The 18,879-nt window shown below is 39.9% G+C and overlaps 1 protein-coding gene across 2 annotated transcripts in view; it reads right to left on the bottom strand.

The window, feature by feature from the left end:
* The window catches only part of BUD13 (BUD13 homolog), a 30,329-nt gene extending 13,767 nt beyond the window's left edge, over window positions 1-16,562 (bottom strand). Inside the window, exons 1-5 of one of the 2 annotated variants that reach the window (XM_057750972.1) lie at window positions 16,407-16,562; window positions 14,331-14,424; window positions 9,720-9,804; window positions 2,689-3,483; window positions 1,188-1,492 (exon numbers count right to left, since the gene is read on the bottom strand). In XM_057750972.1, the coding sequence (XP_057606955.1) occupies window positions 1,188-1,492; window positions 2,689-3,483; window positions 9,720-9,804; window positions 14,331-14,424; window positions 16,407-16,549 (1,422 nt within the window). In that variant the 5' untranslated portion in view covers window positions 16,550-16,562. Of the gene's footprint in view, window positions 1-1,187; window positions 1,493-2,688; window positions 3,484-9,719; window positions 9,805-14,330; window positions 14,425-15,452; window positions 16,376-16,406 lie in introns of those variants that run through there. The other variant, XM_057750973.1, reaches the window with a different exon arrangement.
* Between the last annotated feature and the right edge of the window lie 2,317 nt (window positions 16,563-18,879).

Below are 18,879 nucleotides of genomic sequence, written 5' to 3'. Positions count from 1 at the left end.
CCATTTAAATCACAAAGTCAAGAAAACCTAAGATCCTGAAACTGTGGCTATATTTCAGGATAATGACGAGATATAACCAAATCAAAACGTTTTACCAAACTCCACTCTGTATCAAGATAACAAACCAACCCACAATCAATGTATACAATTATATCCCAATATCCTTAAGCAATGTGCTAAATTCAATTTGATTACTATTAAATTGTCCATGGACTAAGCAAATACATAAAAATGTCAAGGAGTCCAGCTGAAACACAGACCTCACTCTGTTCTCCAAAAGAGAAGAACTCCACTTCCTGGGTTAGGGAGAGGCAGGTCTAATCCTACCAGGACCACATGGGCTACAGAGAGACTTACCTGAAAAATCTGTGTTGGAAGAAACATGCACACCACAGGCTCTATCATTCTCTCACTCAACCAACTCACTGGAATAACATTTCTTTACTAGTATTGGTGTTCTTTACAACACAATTACTCAGGGTTCATGTGGACTTTTTTTTGCTAATTCAGGCTTCATCATAGATTAAAAGTAATACAAAACACTTCCCAGGCGATATGATTTCTAAAAGTCATTTTATATTTTAAGTGCCTCTCTTTAAGCTCTGGAGACCTATAGTCCAATTTATAATAGTAAATTGCTTACACTAAATGCTTACTTTGTCCCAAGCACTGTGCTAAGAGCTTTACTTACACTAACTCATTTAATTCCCACAAGAACCTTATGAAGTACATACTACTATCATTCACATTTTGAAGATGAAGAAGCTGAGGCTTAGAGATATTATGTATCCTGCTCAAATCTAACAGTACATATAAGAAGTACCATTCCAATATTTGATCTGTTTGATACAAGGTTTGTGTTCCTAACTCCACTCTATAAACTATGTTCTCAGTTTATTCATAAGAAAATAGGGAGTTTTTGTGGACCTATTAAAATGAGATTTGTGAAACAGAGAGGATATAAGACAGAAGCTATTTAGGAGATCTGCTATTTGCAAGTTCACCTGGACTGGGTTCATCAGTCCTGCCTTCAGAGAGAAGAAGAGAGCTCTAGAGGTCCCGTGAGCTAGATTTACGATGTTACTAAGAGCTACCTCTTCCTGCCTTGGCTTGGATCTCTGGGACTTGTACAGAGCTAGAAGACTGGAGTTACTCTAAGAGAAGATACAGCTGCTGAAAATTCCTACCTTCTTTCCCAGAGGCTGACTCCTTCGAGGTGGAGACAGATCGGAATCAGAAGAATTGGCCCTCTGTTTCCTCCTTGGTGGAGAGAGGTCAGAATCAGAGTTCCGGTGCCTAGGTCTATTCCGTGGAGGTGACAGATCTGAATCAGAATCCCGGGGCCCTGAACTTTGTTTATGCCGTGGAGGAGAAAGATCTGAATCAGAGGCTTGCCTACTGTCACTTGGGTAGGAAGAAGAGTCCAATGTGTGACTCTGATGTCTCCTGGGTGAAGAGCTTGTATGACATTTCATATGGCTGGGGGAAGAGCCTGGAAATTAAAGAGTAAAGTCTTTAATCCCCCTGACAGAATCTAAAAAAAGAATTTGTCAGGCTAATGTTCAATATCCATTTAGTTCTCTTGCGAGAAACTATCACTAACCTAAATACAAGTATGAATGACATGGCAGAAAAGCAAAGTGAGAGACAACTTTTAAAACCAATAGGCAGGATGTGGGGTTCTATTCCCGAGTTACTAGTAACTGTGACGAGCACATGAAGTCTCAACATGTTCATCTGTGCCATATTTACCCACACATAGAGTGGGCAAAAAACAAACTGCACTCAGGTCTCAGTGGTGAGGTAAAAGTTAAAACCACCTAGAATACACTCCCATGTCTTCAGACTAAAGGATAACAATGTATTTGAATTTAAAAATTAAAACAGTACCTAGGGACAAAAGATGGAGTAAACAAATTTCACCACACAGGTGTGAACTGTAGACATAAGCATCACAAATCACCTCCCCCAAAAGCAATCTGCAATACATATCAACATTCCTAAAAGCACAGAACCCTCTGACCCAATAAGTCAATTTCTTCAATTCCCAGGAACACTATCTAGGAGTAGATAAGGAAATAATTCAGAACAGGGCAACAGTTTATGTATAAGGATGTTCACTATAGAATTATAGAAGAAAAGGTTTAGAAATAACCTAAAATATGCAATATTAGAGAAATGGTTAAGTAAACACCAACAAAAATTATATTAACAAAGAGATGTTTTATGACATGGGGAAGATAATGCTAAGTGAAAAAAAACAGGCAAGATTACACATGCGATATGCATTTACTGCCTAGACAAGTCTCAACTACATCAAAAATGAATAGAAAAAAAAACTAAAAGAACACTGGTTACAACACTAGCAGAGACTGCCTCTGAATGACAAAATTTTGTATGACCTTTTTCTACATTTCCATACATTCTATGCATGCAACAAACATGTATATGGTATTTTTATATGAGGTGCAGAGAACAAAGAAAAGGATATACAAAAACGTCCTCCCTGCTACTGTAAATTTTTAACTCTCCTCAGCCCAACCTCTCACCATTTCCTTCCAGTTTTTAAAACTTCTCCAAAGCTCCATTCTCATTTCTAAAGACCACAAATACCTAATAAAGTAACTACAATGTCCAAAAGAAGGTGCCTCAGGAAAAAGTCCCTCTCATAGACATTAAAATGCTCACCTTTAGAATCATGTTGCTTGATTCCAAAATGGGATTTTGCTTGCTTTTTCCGTGGAGGAGAGAGGTCCGACTCATACCCATACATGCTGTTCTTTGGGAGTGATGGATGAGAAGCTCCTGGCCCCTTCCGATGTGGAGAAGTTTTGCTGGAGCTTTCTGGGGCTTTACTGCTTTTGGCTCTGGGCAGTGAATGAGGGACATCAGAAGCCAAGTCAGGGGAACTATGATGGGCCCTCCTAAGCTGTGAGGTGTCCACCGAGTCAAGGGTCTTCCTAGGTTGAGCTGTGTCAGGGGAGCCGTTACGGGCTTTTCTGGGAGGAGACATATCTGAGGAACTCCTAGGTGGAGATGGATCTGGTGTGTCATGACGGACCCTCCTAGGTGGAGACGAATCCGGGCTGTCATGACGGACCCTCCTAGGAGGAGACGAATCCGGGCTGGCATGATGGACCCTCCTAGGAGGAGACGAATCCGGGCTGGCATGACGGACCCTCCTAGGAGGAGACGAATCCGGGCTGGCATGACGGGCCCTCCTAGGAGGAGACGAATCTGGGCTGTCAGGATGGGCCCTCCTAGGAGGAGACGAATCTGGGCTGTCAGGATGGGCCCTCCTAGGAGGAGACGAATCCGGGCTGTCATGACGGGCCCTCCTAGGAGGAGACGAATCCAGGCTGTCATGACGGGCCCTCCTAGGAGGAGATGAATCCGGGCTCTCCTGACAGACCCTCCTAGGAGGAGATGAATCCGGGGTATCATGACGGGAATGTCTGTGTGAGGGTAGATCTTCATTGTGGCCTAAACACAAACAGCAAGGAGTCATATTTCCACATATGTTCTGTTCATCCCCGTAACCAAAGTTTCAAAAGATGCCCGAGCAGGATACATCCCAAAACTACTCAGAAAGCCCAAAAGGTATGCAAAACTTTTACTTAGGGGTAGTAGACCAGCACTCATGTATATCCTAAGAATAATTTCTCATATTTGCATAACAAGTCATAAATGAGCAAAGCATTTTAAATATATTTTTCATGTTATATCTTGTTAGGTAAGCAGGGCAGGTATCCTTGCTTCACAGACATGAAAACAGAGACTCCAAGGAGCTAAGTGATTTCTTACCTGGGGTCACGGCTACTACGATGAAGAGACAGGCTAGAACCCTGGCCTTCTAACCCCCAATCCAATGCTCTTCCCAAAACCTTAGTTTTTTACAGAGTTCCCCATCAGAAGCTCCTGCTGATATTTAGTCTAGATAATTCATAGTTTGTACCCACTCTTCTTTCAAAAGGCAAATTGAGGGACTTCCCTGGTGGCACAGTGGTTAAGACTCCACACTCCCAATGCAGGAGGCCTGGGTTCAATCCCTGGTCAGGGAACTAGATCCTGCATGCATGCGGCAACTAAGAGTTCACATGTCACAACTAAGAAGCCCGCGTGTCACAACTAAGAGCCCACCTGCAGCAACTAAGGAGTGCACCTGCCACAGCTAAGACCTGGCACAACCACTTAAAATAAATAAATAAATAAATAAATAAATAAATAAATAAATAAATAAATAAATAAATAATTTTTAAAAAAGGCAAACTGATTAAATCTTTGCCACACCAAAATGAAATGCTGTTAACTACTTAATCCATGTCACTGTGCTCTTTATTAGAGGAAGAGCACCAGAAAGAAAAAAGGATCAACATTTATTGATCACCTACCGAATGCCCATGTTTTACATAGATTATCTCATTTAATTCTCACAACAAGCCTAAGGGATAAACAGTTTCCCCATCTTACAGATCAAGAAGTTGATACTCAGAATGATTACGTATTTGCCAAAATCATACTGCTAGTAAGTGGTGAACATCCAAATCCTGATCTGTCTGACTCTAGAGTCCATATGCAATATTTAAAAAGGAAAGCATCTGAGACTTTCAATATTTGAAGGCATAACAGAATGAAATGTTTACAGCAAATCAGGACAGTTTCAAAATCCAGTTTCTTTTCTCCCTCTACTTCTTATCACTGAGCTCCCTAAACAAATAAAATGCAAACACAATAAAAGTTGGATAGGACTCAATGAATACTTGTTAAATGGATGAATGAAACCAAGTCAACTGCTCTACTTTGGAGAACAGGATCCTCTCACTGGAATCCACGCCTCAGAGAAAAGTATTGATATCTGTGGGGTATCTGATGGTAAATCTAATTCACAAGGTTGATAAATGCCATGATATTTATAAAAAGTAAGGGTCAGAGATCAGTAAGGATACTTCCAGGAACAAATGGGGGGCCAGGGAGAGTGAGGCAAATGGAAAACAACTATGCATGTTGTGTGTGTGTGTGTGTGTGTGTGTGTGTGTGTGTGTGTGTGTGTGTGTGTGTGTGTGTGTGTGTGTGTGTGTGTGTGTGTGTATGCGTATCACTTCCTAGACCTATAGATATGGAGATCAGAAGAGTCTCTCTGAAAAAAGGATTATGAAAAAGACTAGAAACACAATCACAGGATAAGGCAGAAAATAACAGATATGAGTGAACAGGATTCTGATAAAATAATACTGATGATAAAGTTTTCATTCATGAAACATAATAATAATATACTAAAAAATTGATCACTAACCAGTAGCCAATTGTCACTTTTGTTATGCATTTTTTTCTAATCAGAATTGTAGACCAGTTAACCTAAAGGCGCAAAGTATAAGACAGAAAGAATAAATCCTGTTTAGGAGTTAATTCTTCTACCCTCCATGTGTGAAAAGGAAACAAGCATCAAGGGTTAACTGCAGTTAAGTATCAAGAAGCAAGATACTTGTTTATGTGACAATCAACAGAAAGGGTAAAAATCAGCACTCTTCCACTGGCCACACAGAGCCCAAAAGACTGCTGGGACCAGGGCTGTAACTCACTGGGACCAAGTATTTCTTAATCTATGTCCCTTAGTAAGTAGACCTACCTACCAAGTTTTTGGAAAAGGGGAAATGACTGCTAAGCCCCAAGTGATGACTTATCGAAGAGCAGTAGGCTGTAAGAATCAAATACCTGTTAGCAATTTTAGAAATATATATTAAGGGCACCTCCTTGTGCTGCACAGAGGCAGTACTAGGGCAAATAAGACTAGGTCCCATTTCTGCTCACACATAACAAATACCCTTTATCCAACTCTCAAGAACTCAAAAAATAAACTAAAAACAATTACCATATGACTCAGCAATCCCACTACTGAGCATATACCCAGAGAACACCATAACTCAAAAAGACACATGCACCCCAATGTTCACTGCAGCACTATAGCCAGGTTACGGAAGCAACCTAAATATGCCCATCGACAGACGAACTGATAAAGAAGATGTGGTACACATATACAATGGAATATTACCCAGCCATAAAAAGGAATGAAATTGGGTCACTTGCAGAGATGTGGATGGACCTAGAGACTGTCATACAGAGTGAAGTAAACCAGAAATAGAAAAACAAATATCATATATTAACACATATATGTGCAATCTAGAAAAATGGTACAGATGAACCTGTTTGCAAGGCAGAAATAGAGACACAGACATAGAGAACAAATGTATGGACATCAAGGAGGGTGGGATGAATTGGGAGATTGAGATTGACATATATACACATTAATATGTATAAAATAGATAACTAATGAGAATCTGCTATATAGCACTGGAAACTCCACTTCACTGTAGGTAGAAACTAACACAATACTGTAAAACAACTATACCCCAATTAAAAAAAAAAAGAACTCAGAAAGTGTTTTAAATAGAATTAAATTATTAGCCTAGGGAGAGGGTGTAGAGTGGGCAAGTGGAGGATAATGTGCTGAAAAACATCAATAATTAAGGGAAGAACAAAGAAAGATTTATTCATACAAATAAAGAGGACAGAAAACATTGATCCTTGACCCACAGATGTGTCACTTCATCCTGGGAGAGGACAGAGGTTGTTTTAGTCTCCAAACTTGGTTCCTCAGATTCTCGTAAACTCCTCCAGATATATACTAAGTGCTCTCCTATTCTGGGCCAGAGAGAAGCAGGTGCTGAAAGACACCCAAATGAGTCACTTCCTGACCTCAGTAACCCTAATACCAAAATATAAGAAAAAGTGGAATGCTTGGTCTCTCAGTTCCCATATCTTACTACCTCTGAATAAGTTCTGAATTCTTTTTCACTATATTTTTCAGGATCAATGACACACTAAAATAAACTATCCAATCCTCTACAAAGAAAAGTGCAGGATAGGAAAAAAGGTGTCCCTCAAATGCAACAATACATAAAAAGGACCATACACCATGATCAAGCATGATCAAGCTGGATGCAATCCAAGGTCACAAAGGATGGTTCAACATACACAAATCAAATCAATCAATGTGATACACTACGTTAACAAAAGGAAAGACAAAAACACATGATCATTTCAACAGACACAGAAAACACACTTGACAAAATTCAACATCCATTCACGATAAAAACTCTTACCAAAGCAAGAAGAGAGGGGACATATCTCAACATAATAAAAGCCATTTATAACAAACCCACAGTCAACATAATACTCAACAGTGAAAAGCTAAAAGCTTTCCCACTAAATTCAGGAATAAGACAAGGATGACCATTCTCACTACTTCTATTCAACATAGTATTAAGAGTCCCAGCCACAGCAATCAGACAAGAAAAAGAAATAAAACATATCCAAATTGTAAAGAAAGAGGTAAAACCATCACTATTTGCAAATGACATGATACTCTACACAGACAACTCTAATGTCTCCCCACAAAAACTATCAGAACTAATAAATGAATTCAGCAAGGTAGCAGGATATAAGATTAACACACAGAAATCTGCTGCATTTCTTTACACTAACAATGAAATAGCATAAAGAGAAGATTAAAAAAAAAATGCTGTTTAAAATCGCATTAAAAAAAATTACTTAAGAATAAACTTGATTGAACTTGGTGTACCCCAAAAAAAAAAAAAAAAAAAAAAAAAAAGAATAAACTTAACCCAGGAGGTGAAGACCTATATGCTGAAAACTATAAAACACTGACAAAGGAAACTGAAGATGATTCAAAGATATAGAAAGATATTCTGTGCTATTAGACTGGAAGAATTAATATTGTTACAATTATCATACTACCCAAAGCAATCTACAGATTTAATGCAATCCTATCAAAATACCCATGACATTTTTCATAGAACTAGAACAAATAATCCTAAAACTTATATGGAACCACAAAAGGCCCAGAACTGCAAAAGCAATCCTGAGGAAAGAAAAATCAAGCTGGAGGTATAACCTCCCAGACTATGCTATAAAGCTACAATAATCAAAACAGCATGGTACTGGCACAAAAACAGACACATAGATCAATGGAACAGAATAGAGAGCCAGAAATAAACCCATGCACCAACAGTCCATTAATCTATGATAAAGGAGGTAAGAATATATAACAGAGAAAAGACAGTCTCCCAGTGGTGCTGGGAAAACTGGACAATCACATGGAAAACAATGAAATCAGAACATTTCCTCACACCATATACAAAGATAAACTCAAATGGTTTAAAAACCTAAATGTAAGGCCTAAAACCACAAAACTCCTAGAAGAGAACATAGGCAGAACATTCTTTGATATAAATCATAGCAATATTTTCCTGGCTCAGTCTCCTTAGACAAAAGAAATAAATGCAAAAATAAGCAAATGGGACCTAATTACACTTAAAAGCTTTTGCACAGGGAATTCCCTGGTGGTGCAGTGGATAAGACTCCATGCTCCCAATGCAGGCAGCCCGGGTTCGATCCCTGGTCAGGGAACTAGATCCCAAATGCACAGCGAAACTAAGAGTTCACATGCCACAACTAAGAAGCCCACGTGCTACAACTAAGACCCTGTGCAACCAAATAAATTTAAAGAAAGCTCTTGCATAACAAAGGAAACCATCGACAAAACAAAAAGACAACCTATGAAAGGGGAGGAAATATTTACAAATGATGCAGTCAACAAGGAGTTAATATCAACAATATACAAACAGCTCATGCAACTCAATATCAAAAAAAAAACCCAATCAAAAAATGGGCAAAAGAGCTGAATAGACATTTTTCCAAAGAAGACATACACATGGCTAAAAGGCACATGAAAAGATGCTCAACGTCACTAATTATTAGAGAAACACAAATCAAAACCACAATTATGTATCACCTCACACCTGTCAGAATGGCTATTATCAAAAAGTCTACCAATAACAAATGCTGGCGAGGATGCCAAGAAAAGGGAACTCTCCTATACTGTTGGTGGGAATGTAAACTGGTGCAGCCACTGTGGAAAACAGTATGGAGGTGACTTAAAAAACTAAAAATAGAACTACCACATGATCCAGCAATGCCACTCCTGAGTATATATCTGGAAAAAATAAGAACATTAATTCAAGAAGATACAGACACCTCAATGTTCACAGCAGCACTACTTCTATAGCTAAGACATGGATACAACACAAGTGCCCATCAAGAGACAATTGGTTTAAGAAGTTATGGGATGGATACACACACACACACTTGAATATTACTCAGCAATAAAAAAGAATGAAATATTGCCATTTGCAGCAAGATGGATGGACCTAGAGAATCTCATACTAAGTCAGACAGGAAAAGACAAATATTGTATGATATAATTTATATGTGGAATCTAAAAAATAATACAAATGAATCTACATACAAAATAGAAACAGAGGGGAAGGTGGGGAAGGATAACTTAGGAGTATGGGATTAACAGATACAAACACTATACATAAAATAGATAAGCAACAAGGACTTACTGCATAGCACAGGGAACTATATTCAATATCTTGTAATAACCTATAATGGAAAATAATCTGAAAATATATATATATGTGTGTATATATATAATTGAATCACTTTGCTGTACACCTAGAACTAACACAATCTTTAACCTATACTTCATTAAATAAAAAAAAGAAAAAGAAAAGAAAAAGAAAAAAAGGCTTCCCCTATAAATGGGAAATTCAGATTTATCTATTGCTGGAGCTCACCTCCCAGAAGCTTCCATTTGGCACTGGAACGAAAGGCTTCCATCTGCTTTACCTCTTCTGGCCGCTCATCCACAAACTCAGCCACCTTGAGAGTGAGAACAATATGTTAAGGAAATCCACAGGATCCAGCCAAGTAGCACCGCTGTCTCAAGTGCTATGTCTATTCCATTCCTAATAACACATGGCACACAAAGACCCAAAATGGCCATGAAGAAACAGGTCTTCAGTTACATTTGCTCCATGAACATGTGATTGTCACTGGATGGTTTAATTATAGAGCTTTCTCTGACTAATTAATTTCCCGCTAGAGGTTAATTTCTTTCATTACAAACTTTTTAAATAATTCTCCAGGTATACAACTGCCACTTGTAAGCTAAAAGCTAAACACCTTTTACCTTTTTACTTTTATATTCAGAGTGAAAACGCAGGCAGGCTTCCTATCATACCTATCATTCATTAAGGGCTTTGGACTCCTTATGAAAACTTTCTTATTGTAGGCAGTCACAATGATAGTTTCTCTAGAATTCATCCAAAAGAAGTCACTAAAACGTACACAGATTCACAGAATCTTTAAGGGATAAGACCAGATTTCATATCATCCAAATGCCCAAACAAATCTGGAATCTTCTCTACGGTATCCTTGATAAATGACCACTCACGTAGTCCCTCCCTGACAGGGAACTAGTTCACTGACAGGGAACTCATGTTACAAGGCAGTCCACTGCATTCTGGGGCTAGAAAGCTCTTAGTTTCATTAGACCCATATCTACCTTCCTATAACTTCTTTCCATCCACCCTAGTCTTAACGTCTGATGCAACTGATCCCCTTTCCACATGACAGACCTTCAAAGATGGCTAGCATAATAAATTCTAATTACACAGTAACAACTATGAGCAAGGCACTGTGTTTTGTACTTTACTTATATTACCTGACTCAATTCTCACAAAAGCCTTGCAAAGAAAGGCTCCACAGGACTAAGAGCAAACTATGGCTCAGAGAAGTTAAGTAACTTTCTCAACCTAGCAAGTGGCAGAACTGAAATTCAAACCCAGGTCATAATTCCCCTCTAATTTTTCTCTTCTCCCAAGATCCTACCATCATTCTTCATACAACCTAGTTTTGAGATCTCTCACGGGGCATTAAAAGCACAGGCTTTCAAACAAGATGAATTGAGATCTAAATTCCCAGTTTTGTCCCTTAATATTTGTATAACCTTTGGCAAATTATTCTCTCTAAGCCTCAATTTCCTCATTTGTAAAAGCTGGATCAAAGGATTGTTATGAGAATTCAACAGATAATTCATGTAAGCTTAGCAGTGCTTGGAACATGGTAAATTACACCTATTATTTGTGTGCTGCCACTATTATTGTGGTTGTCCTAATTACTTTACCATTATTATTGGCTGTGATGGTCTTGTAGTAACAAAAATGAATTCAATAATTAAGATCTGTTTTAACCAGCATAGAGAGCAGTGGGGCTAAAGCTTCCCTTATTTAGGTTTTCGGACAATCATAAAAGCAAAAGACAACATTATGAAGGAAAATTAACAGATCTGCCTACAAAAAATCAAAATTTTTAAATGTTAAAAACTATTATAAATGAAAAGGCAAATGATAAAATATACCATGGCATGTAAAACAGATAATATATTCCTATTATATAAATATCAATGAAAAAAATAAAAACTCCAATTTTCTAAAAAATGGACAAATACAAGAAATTCATAAAATACAAAAGCCCAATAAATATATGAAAAATTACTCATTTGACTATTTTGCAAAGAATCTGTATATCACTGTTCACCTGCCAAATTGATGTAGGTTTGCAGTTGTTTTTGTTGATGTGAATAATGCTCCAATACTGATGAAGAAACGGGGACACGGACATTCCCATATACCAGGAGTGGGGGTGTAACTTCATACCACCTTTTGGAAAGCGATATGGGAAATGGTTCAAAAGGACCATACCCTCTAACCTATTGATTTCACTTCACAGGAATAAAGAAATCTATGGATTCCTGTAATGATTTATGTCCAAAATGTTTATTAAAGCATTATGAGGGACTTCCTAGGTGGCGCAGTGGTTGGGAATCTGCCTGCCAGTGCAGGGAACACAGGTTTGAGCCCTGCTCCAGGAAGATCTCACATGCCACGGAGCAACTAAGCCCGTGCGCCACAACTACTGAGCCTGCGCTCTAGAGCCCGAGAGCCACAACTATTGAGCCCACGTGCCATAACTACTGAAGCCTGCATGCTAGAGCCCATGCTCCACAAGAGAAGCCACCGCAATGAGGAACCCACATACCACAATGAGGAGTGGCCCCTGCTCGCTGCAACCAGAGAAAGCCCATGTGCAGCAACAAACACCCAACACAGCCAATAAATAAATAAATTTTTTTAAAAAATTTTAAAACAACCCATACAGCCAGTAATAAGACAGATTAAATTAATATGTATATTGAACTACTAGGCAACAATTAAAAGTCACATTCTCAAAGAATATTTTAAAGTCTCTCTAGAAATTATTGACAACATGCTATTAAGTGAAAAAGCAGGCTTCAAGATCATAGGTATAGTATGATCCCAATTATATTTGAAAAAATAAATAAAATACAAGTATTACACTATGAATTAAAAAGAGATGCACCGGATAAAGAAGATGTGGCATATATATACAATGGAATATTACTCAGCTATAAAAAGGGATGAGATGGAGCTATATGTAATGAGGTGGATAGAACGACAGTCTGTCATACAGAGTGAAGTAAGTCAGAAAGAGAAAGACAAATATTGTATGCTAACTCACATATACGGAATCTAAAAATGGTACTGATGAACTCAGTGACAAGAACAAGGACGCAGATACAGAGAATGGACTGGAGAACTCGAGGTCTGGGGCGGGGGTGAAGGGGAAGCTGAGACGAAGCGAGAGAGTAGCACAGACATATATATACTACCAACTGTAAAATAGATAGTCAGTGGGAAGTTGTTGTATAACAAAGGGAGTCCAACTCGAGGATGGAAGATGCCTTAGAGGACTGGGGCGGGGAGGGTGGGGGGGACTCGAGGTGGGGGGAGTCGGGGAAGGGAGGGAATACGGGGATATGTGTATAAAAACAGATGATTGAACTTGGTGTACCCCCAAAAAAATAATAATAAAAAAAATATATTAAAGACACACATAACACTGTCATATAATTAATTATTATATTAGTTACATAATTAGGTAATCTAGGATAACCAACTGAAAAGCTATTACAACTAAATAACAGAGTTAACTTCAAAGTAAATATACACAAATCACTAGCGTTCTTATATCAGCAACTGTCAGCTGGAAAATGGGAAAAAAAGAGGTCATGTATACTAAAAACAAAACTATAAATCTCCCAGAAAAAACTTAAAAAGAAATGTGTAAGACCTATATGGATAAAACCTATTTGGTAGAAAAATGATATAACATTTATTGAAATTAAATATGCACATATCTTGGGCTTATTTATCCCTCTTTGAAATATTTGCTGAAATAAAAGCACATACATGAAAAAAAAAAAAAAGAGATGCACCTAAATGCTAGCAGTTGTTATCTCTGGATGGTCACAGTAAAAGTGATTATTATATCCTCTTTAAAACTTAAACTTTCCTAAAATTCCAAAATATTCTACAATAAATATGTATTGCTCTTATAAAATAAAAAGAAATAACAAATGTTATAAACATTAACTAGGTTTCAGTAATTCATTCTGAATGAAACTAAACTGGTTCCCTTATGATCACTATTTCCCTTCTAATTACTAACAAACCTTCTTTTCAATGCTCTATTATAGAACATGCTAGGGATTAACATTAAACATACTCATCTGGAATTCATCTTTACAACCTTTTAGTATAATACAGCCTATCAACAGCTCTCCTTGTCACCTTGTTTCTCAGCAATTCTGAGCAAAGGTTCCATGACCATACCAATGCTAACTTACTTGCCTATGCTTTTTGCCCACCTGGATCTTACTTACCCTTTAAAACTCAATTCAGATATTTCCATCCTTCACAGAACTGCCCAATGGGATAAAAAGTGTGCTACCTCCCTTGTGTTCTAATAGCACTTGGTACATAGGTGAACTATATTTCCAACATTCACCACATTATTGAAATTATTTGAAATTCCGTCTCCCATTCTAGAGTACGACCTCTAAAGTACAGACACTATGTTCTATTAATCTACATATCTCCTGTACTTAGGCAAGAGTATATAATTTAAAGCTTAGTTGAATCAATGAATAAAATGAGCAAATAAAAAGTTTCCTTTAACTGAACCTGAACATTGTTTTTAAGGTCGGTTCCAACAAGTTAAACCATAGCTAATTCTAATCATGGCTCTATCACTGACACTGGGGAATCCTGCCTCTCTGTGATCAGTTGCCATTTCTAGGCAGATGGGGCCTCCCATATACAAAGACTACAGGCATCACCAAAGAAGACTATTTTAAAATAGCTCCTGGAAACTGTTACCTTTTCTCTGTCCTCAACTTTTCCCCTTACTAATCTACCCTGCACTGGGAGTTGAGATTGAGAGGCTTGCATTTCAAAGTCTTCACAGCCTCAAAAGATACAGACCACAGGCAAATCTCCATCATCTTCCTCTTCCTCCTTTTCTGGTTTAGTGGTGGAGATAGATGTCCAGCTCACGTCATCATCCACAATCCGCATTCTAAATGTGAAAAATAAAAATATCAAAAGAGAAGAATCATTTTTGGATAACAACCTACAAACACAAATCTTTGGTTTTAGGCTAAAGCTCAAACTCCTACAAGATCCTATGATCCATTCTTTGCCAATATAGCCAACTTCATCTTGTACTACTGCCTCCTCAGTGCACTACTCACTAGCCATCTTCTGGTACCTAGAATGAGCCAAACTCCTTTCCACATCAGTTTAACATACTTAGTTCCTTCCCTCAGCCTGACCTACTCTTCTCATTTTTACTGGGAAACTCTTACTCTTTCTTAAAATCCTAGCATATATATAAGTTCCTTGAGCAGACCCTCCAAGACTATTTCCCTTACCTCCCCTAACGAAGAAGCCCATTACACACTCCTGAAATATTTTCATTTATCACAAAGGAAATAAACCAACTACTCATGTAATTAGTTGTTTAAACGCTGTATCCCCATTAAACTATAATTTCCATCAGAGTAGGGATTATGCCTCTCTCCTTCACAGTGATATCCTCAACACCCTGCAGTAACTGGCATAGGAAGTACTCAATAAATGTTTGTTACGTGGATAAACTATGGATGAGTCCAAATAACAATGACTGCAATGATATAAACAGTTATTATTAAGTTATTATTTGAAAGGCCAAGATCACTTATCACAAGCATTTAACATAAGTGATATCATACAGTATGACTCTCATCTTAAAGATGAAAAAACTGAGGCTTAGACAGATGAAATATCTTGCCCAAAGCCACACAGCCCATAAAGTGGCACAGCTAGGACTCAAACACTGATCAGTGTTACTCTGAAGCTCAAGCTAAATTTCACTATATGACACGGCCACCAAGGAATCCACACAAGGAAGACAGAAAGCAAGAATAATGCAACAACCAAACAGGAGAGGAAATGGATTAGTTCTTTGCAACTATCTGACTTTACTGGGTATGTTAGTTTCCTAGAGCTGCCTAACAAAGTACCACAAGTTGGGTGGCTTAAAACAACAGAAATGTATTCTCTCACAGTTCTGGAGGCTTCAAGTCTTCAAATCAAGGTGTCTGCAAGGCAGTGCCCACCTGGAAGGCTCTGGAAGAGCTTTCCTTGGCTCTTCCAACTCTGGTAGCCCCTATTGGCAGCATAAATCCAGTCCAGTCTCAGCCTCCATCTTAACATGGTAGTTTTCCCTCTAAGCCTGCTTCTGTATCCAAATTTCCCTCTTCTTAAAAGGACACGAGTCATATTGGATTTCGCGCCCATTCTAACCCACTATAACCTCATCTTAACTAATTACATCAGCAAAGACCCTATTTCTAAATAATGTCCCATTCTGAGGTTCCTGGTGAACATGCGGGGGGGGACGGATCACGACGACACCATTGAACACCGTACCCTGGGCCACATGTTTCCTCGTTTGAAAAATGAGAATAACAAAAATACCTACTTCATGATACTGTCATGAAGCGTAAATAAATTCATTTATGTCTAAAGTGCTTAGAACAGTGCCTGGCACATGACCAGAACTGTACAAACGTTAGTTGCTATTGTCAGTAGTAGTAGTAGCAGCAGTAGTAAGAGGAACAGGAAGTGAGCACAGGTCTGCGACTCAGGACCGGAGTTCTTGGCCTTGGAGAACCCCCCCAGACAGGTTCTGGGCCCTTAATATGCCAGCACAGAGCCTCTGAATTCGTTTCACCATTATTCTCGGGGCACAATATTCCTTCCCTGCGAGAGAGGACGGGAACGCTGCAAAGGCGGGAAAAGAGTAATGAAAGTTACAGCCTGGCCTGAATATATCGAAGCTACCGCCGAGGGCCGCGAGGAGCGGACTCGGGGCGCAGGCAGGGTCGGGCGCGCCGTCAGGGGCGCGCGGCCCCTCGAGGCCGCCGGCGAGGAGCCCAGGAAGCGCCGGGCCGAGGGCGGAGCTGGGAAGGTGAGGGGCGGTGAGCCGCTGACCCCGCCCCGCCAGCGCCAGCTCACCCCTTGCCGCCGGCCCCGCCAGTCTTCGGCCGCTTTTTGCGACGCTTGCGGCCGGACTCAGGGCCCCCGTCGACGCCGGCATCTGCCCCAGACAAGTAACGCTTCAGATACTCGGCCTTGGAGAGCGGCGGAGCTGCCGCCATGGCAGCGGCGGGGGCGGGGAGACGGCTCGGCGCTGGGGACAAAATTTTTGAACGCGAAACGGACAGCGGCGACTCGAGGAGGCGGGGCCAAAACCGGAAGGGGCGGAGTAGGCTTGGAAAGGCCAGGCGGATGGGTGCGAGCTTTTGCGGGCTTACGAGGAACACGCACACCTTCGAGGCCCACTCTCCATCCCTCTGACAGTGGCAATCGTGTTTCTTCTCTTTACCCATCCATCTATTCCTTCAACAGACCCTGCAGCAAGCGCTTTTGCAGCCGCGAGGCTACAACCAAGACGCCAACAAGATTTCTGCCCCCAGCATCTTCAGAAGCACCAGAGAGTAGTAAAGAACGTGGGCTCTGGAGTTGCAGTGCATCTAAGTTTGAGTTCTGGTTCCATAACTTCCTAGCTGTATTACCTTGAGCAAGTTACTTAACCATGCGGGGCTAATAATGACACCGAACTCAATGGATAGGAGGACTGGGATAATATTACTGTGTCAAGTGCTTTGAACAGCATCTGGCATAGCGTGTTGGTTATTTTTATTAGTATGTTTCGGTGGAGAGGAATCTGCTTTAATAGGCTTTCAAGAACCATTCAAGAGAGGAAGTCAGGAATTCCAAACCCAATATAATTACTATGAAAAATATAGAGGTTTCTAACCTGTGTATCTTACCCACATGTGATATTTGTTGCCCCTAGCTATCTCTGGTGTAGAATATTTCCAATGAAAATGACCTGGGTCTATTTTCAGCATGGCAAGAGAGAAGCTAGAAAGATTAAATTCTTTTTTTTAATTGTCGTTCAGTCTTTTATTTTTTAAAACTCAGGTAATTTGTTTATTCATTGGCGGTGCAGCACACGGGGGATCTTAGTTCCCCAACCAGGGATCGAACCCACCCCTCTGCAGTGGAAGCCTGTTGTCTTACACTGGACCACCAGGGAAGTCCCTGGAGAGATTGAATTCTAATACTCAGGTTTGGGAAGAAGACTTTGCTTCTTGTGGGCATTAAGAGCTTTACTCAAATTATCTCATTTAACCCTCACATTGCTCTAATGGTTTCATTATCCTTACCTTACAGATGAGAAAACTGAAGCTTGGAGAGGTTAAGTTGCCCAACTTCACAGGGCCAGGACATATGACCCTTGGGAGTAGAGGCTGACAAAGTGGGGTGCAAGAGGTAATCCAAATTTCTTGAAAAAAAATTAGACTGTGTATTTTACTTATCATGTTAAATTTTTGTCACTGTCTTAAGATTTATTAGTCAATAAAGTATTGTTATACTTTATAAATAAATATTCCTATCATGGAACACACGTTCAGAAAATATATATAACAAAACAGGTTTGGGGATCAGATCACTGCCCTGAAGCATGAACTTTTAGCCACTGGGCTACCCTGAGTGGTCACAGCACAGGCCCAGGAAGAAAAGCAGTCTGGGTCCTCAGGGCCTGTGAGAAGGGTCCACTGGACTGATAGGGCTTCACTAGCTGGAGGGCCCCACGGGTCCCCCATCCACAACCCTGTCTTGGCTTCTAGTCTAGTTTAATGTATCTCAAGCTGAACTCCACAGCCCTGCCTCCACTGTGGTATCAGCAGGCATTGGGAAAGTCTCACATTTCTGCTCCAGTGAACATTACTAGTATGGTCTTAACCCCATCACCTCCTGCCCATTTCTGTCTTCGGTTTCACCTCTACCCGTTCTACAAAGTACTAAACCTTAGCCTGACAAGACCCAAGCTCAGGTCTTAACCCTACCTCACAGGACAGTTAAGCAGAATCAAATGAATTCACGACCAGTGGCATGGTCTAAGTTTTGCCTTGTCTCTGCAGTTCTAGCTAATAAAGCAAATGCTCCCACCTTCCCTGGCACTACCCTGCTTGACATTCCTCCATGGTGATTAATCTAACACTGTTCGACTGGGTTTCTTGTCAACCCCCCACCCACTCTGTTTGCCAACTTTCCCCACTACACGTGAAGTTCCATGAAAGCAGAGCTTATTTTGTTCAGTTCTATGACGTGGCAAGCACAAAACACGCGCTCAAACCTCTATTGAAGGAATGAATGAAATGCCAGCTCCAATCCTTAAGTTACAGTGGCCACGCTGGAGAAAATGTTCTTCAGGAGGTTGAATTCTACCAGCTTATCAAACAAGGACAGAGTGCAAAAAATAAAAAAAATAAAATTGAACTTTCCTAGTGGCGCAGTGGTTAAGAATTTGCCTGCCAATGCAGGGGACATGGGTTCAATCTCTGTCCGGAAAGATCCCACATGGCTCGGAGCAACTAAGCCCGTGTGCCATGACTACTGAGCGCACATGCTTAGAGCC

The sequence above is a fragment of the Hippopotamus amphibius genome, chromosome 9, assembly GCF_030028045.1.
Source record: "Hippopotamus amphibius kiboko isolate mHipAmp2 chromosome 9, mHipAmp2.hap2, whole genome shotgun sequence".
Lineage (NCBI taxonomy): Eukaryota > Metazoa > Chordata > Mammalia > Artiodactyla > Hippopotamidae > Hippopotamus > Hippopotamus amphibius.
This window is presented reverse-complemented; position numbering and strand designations above follow the sequence as displayed.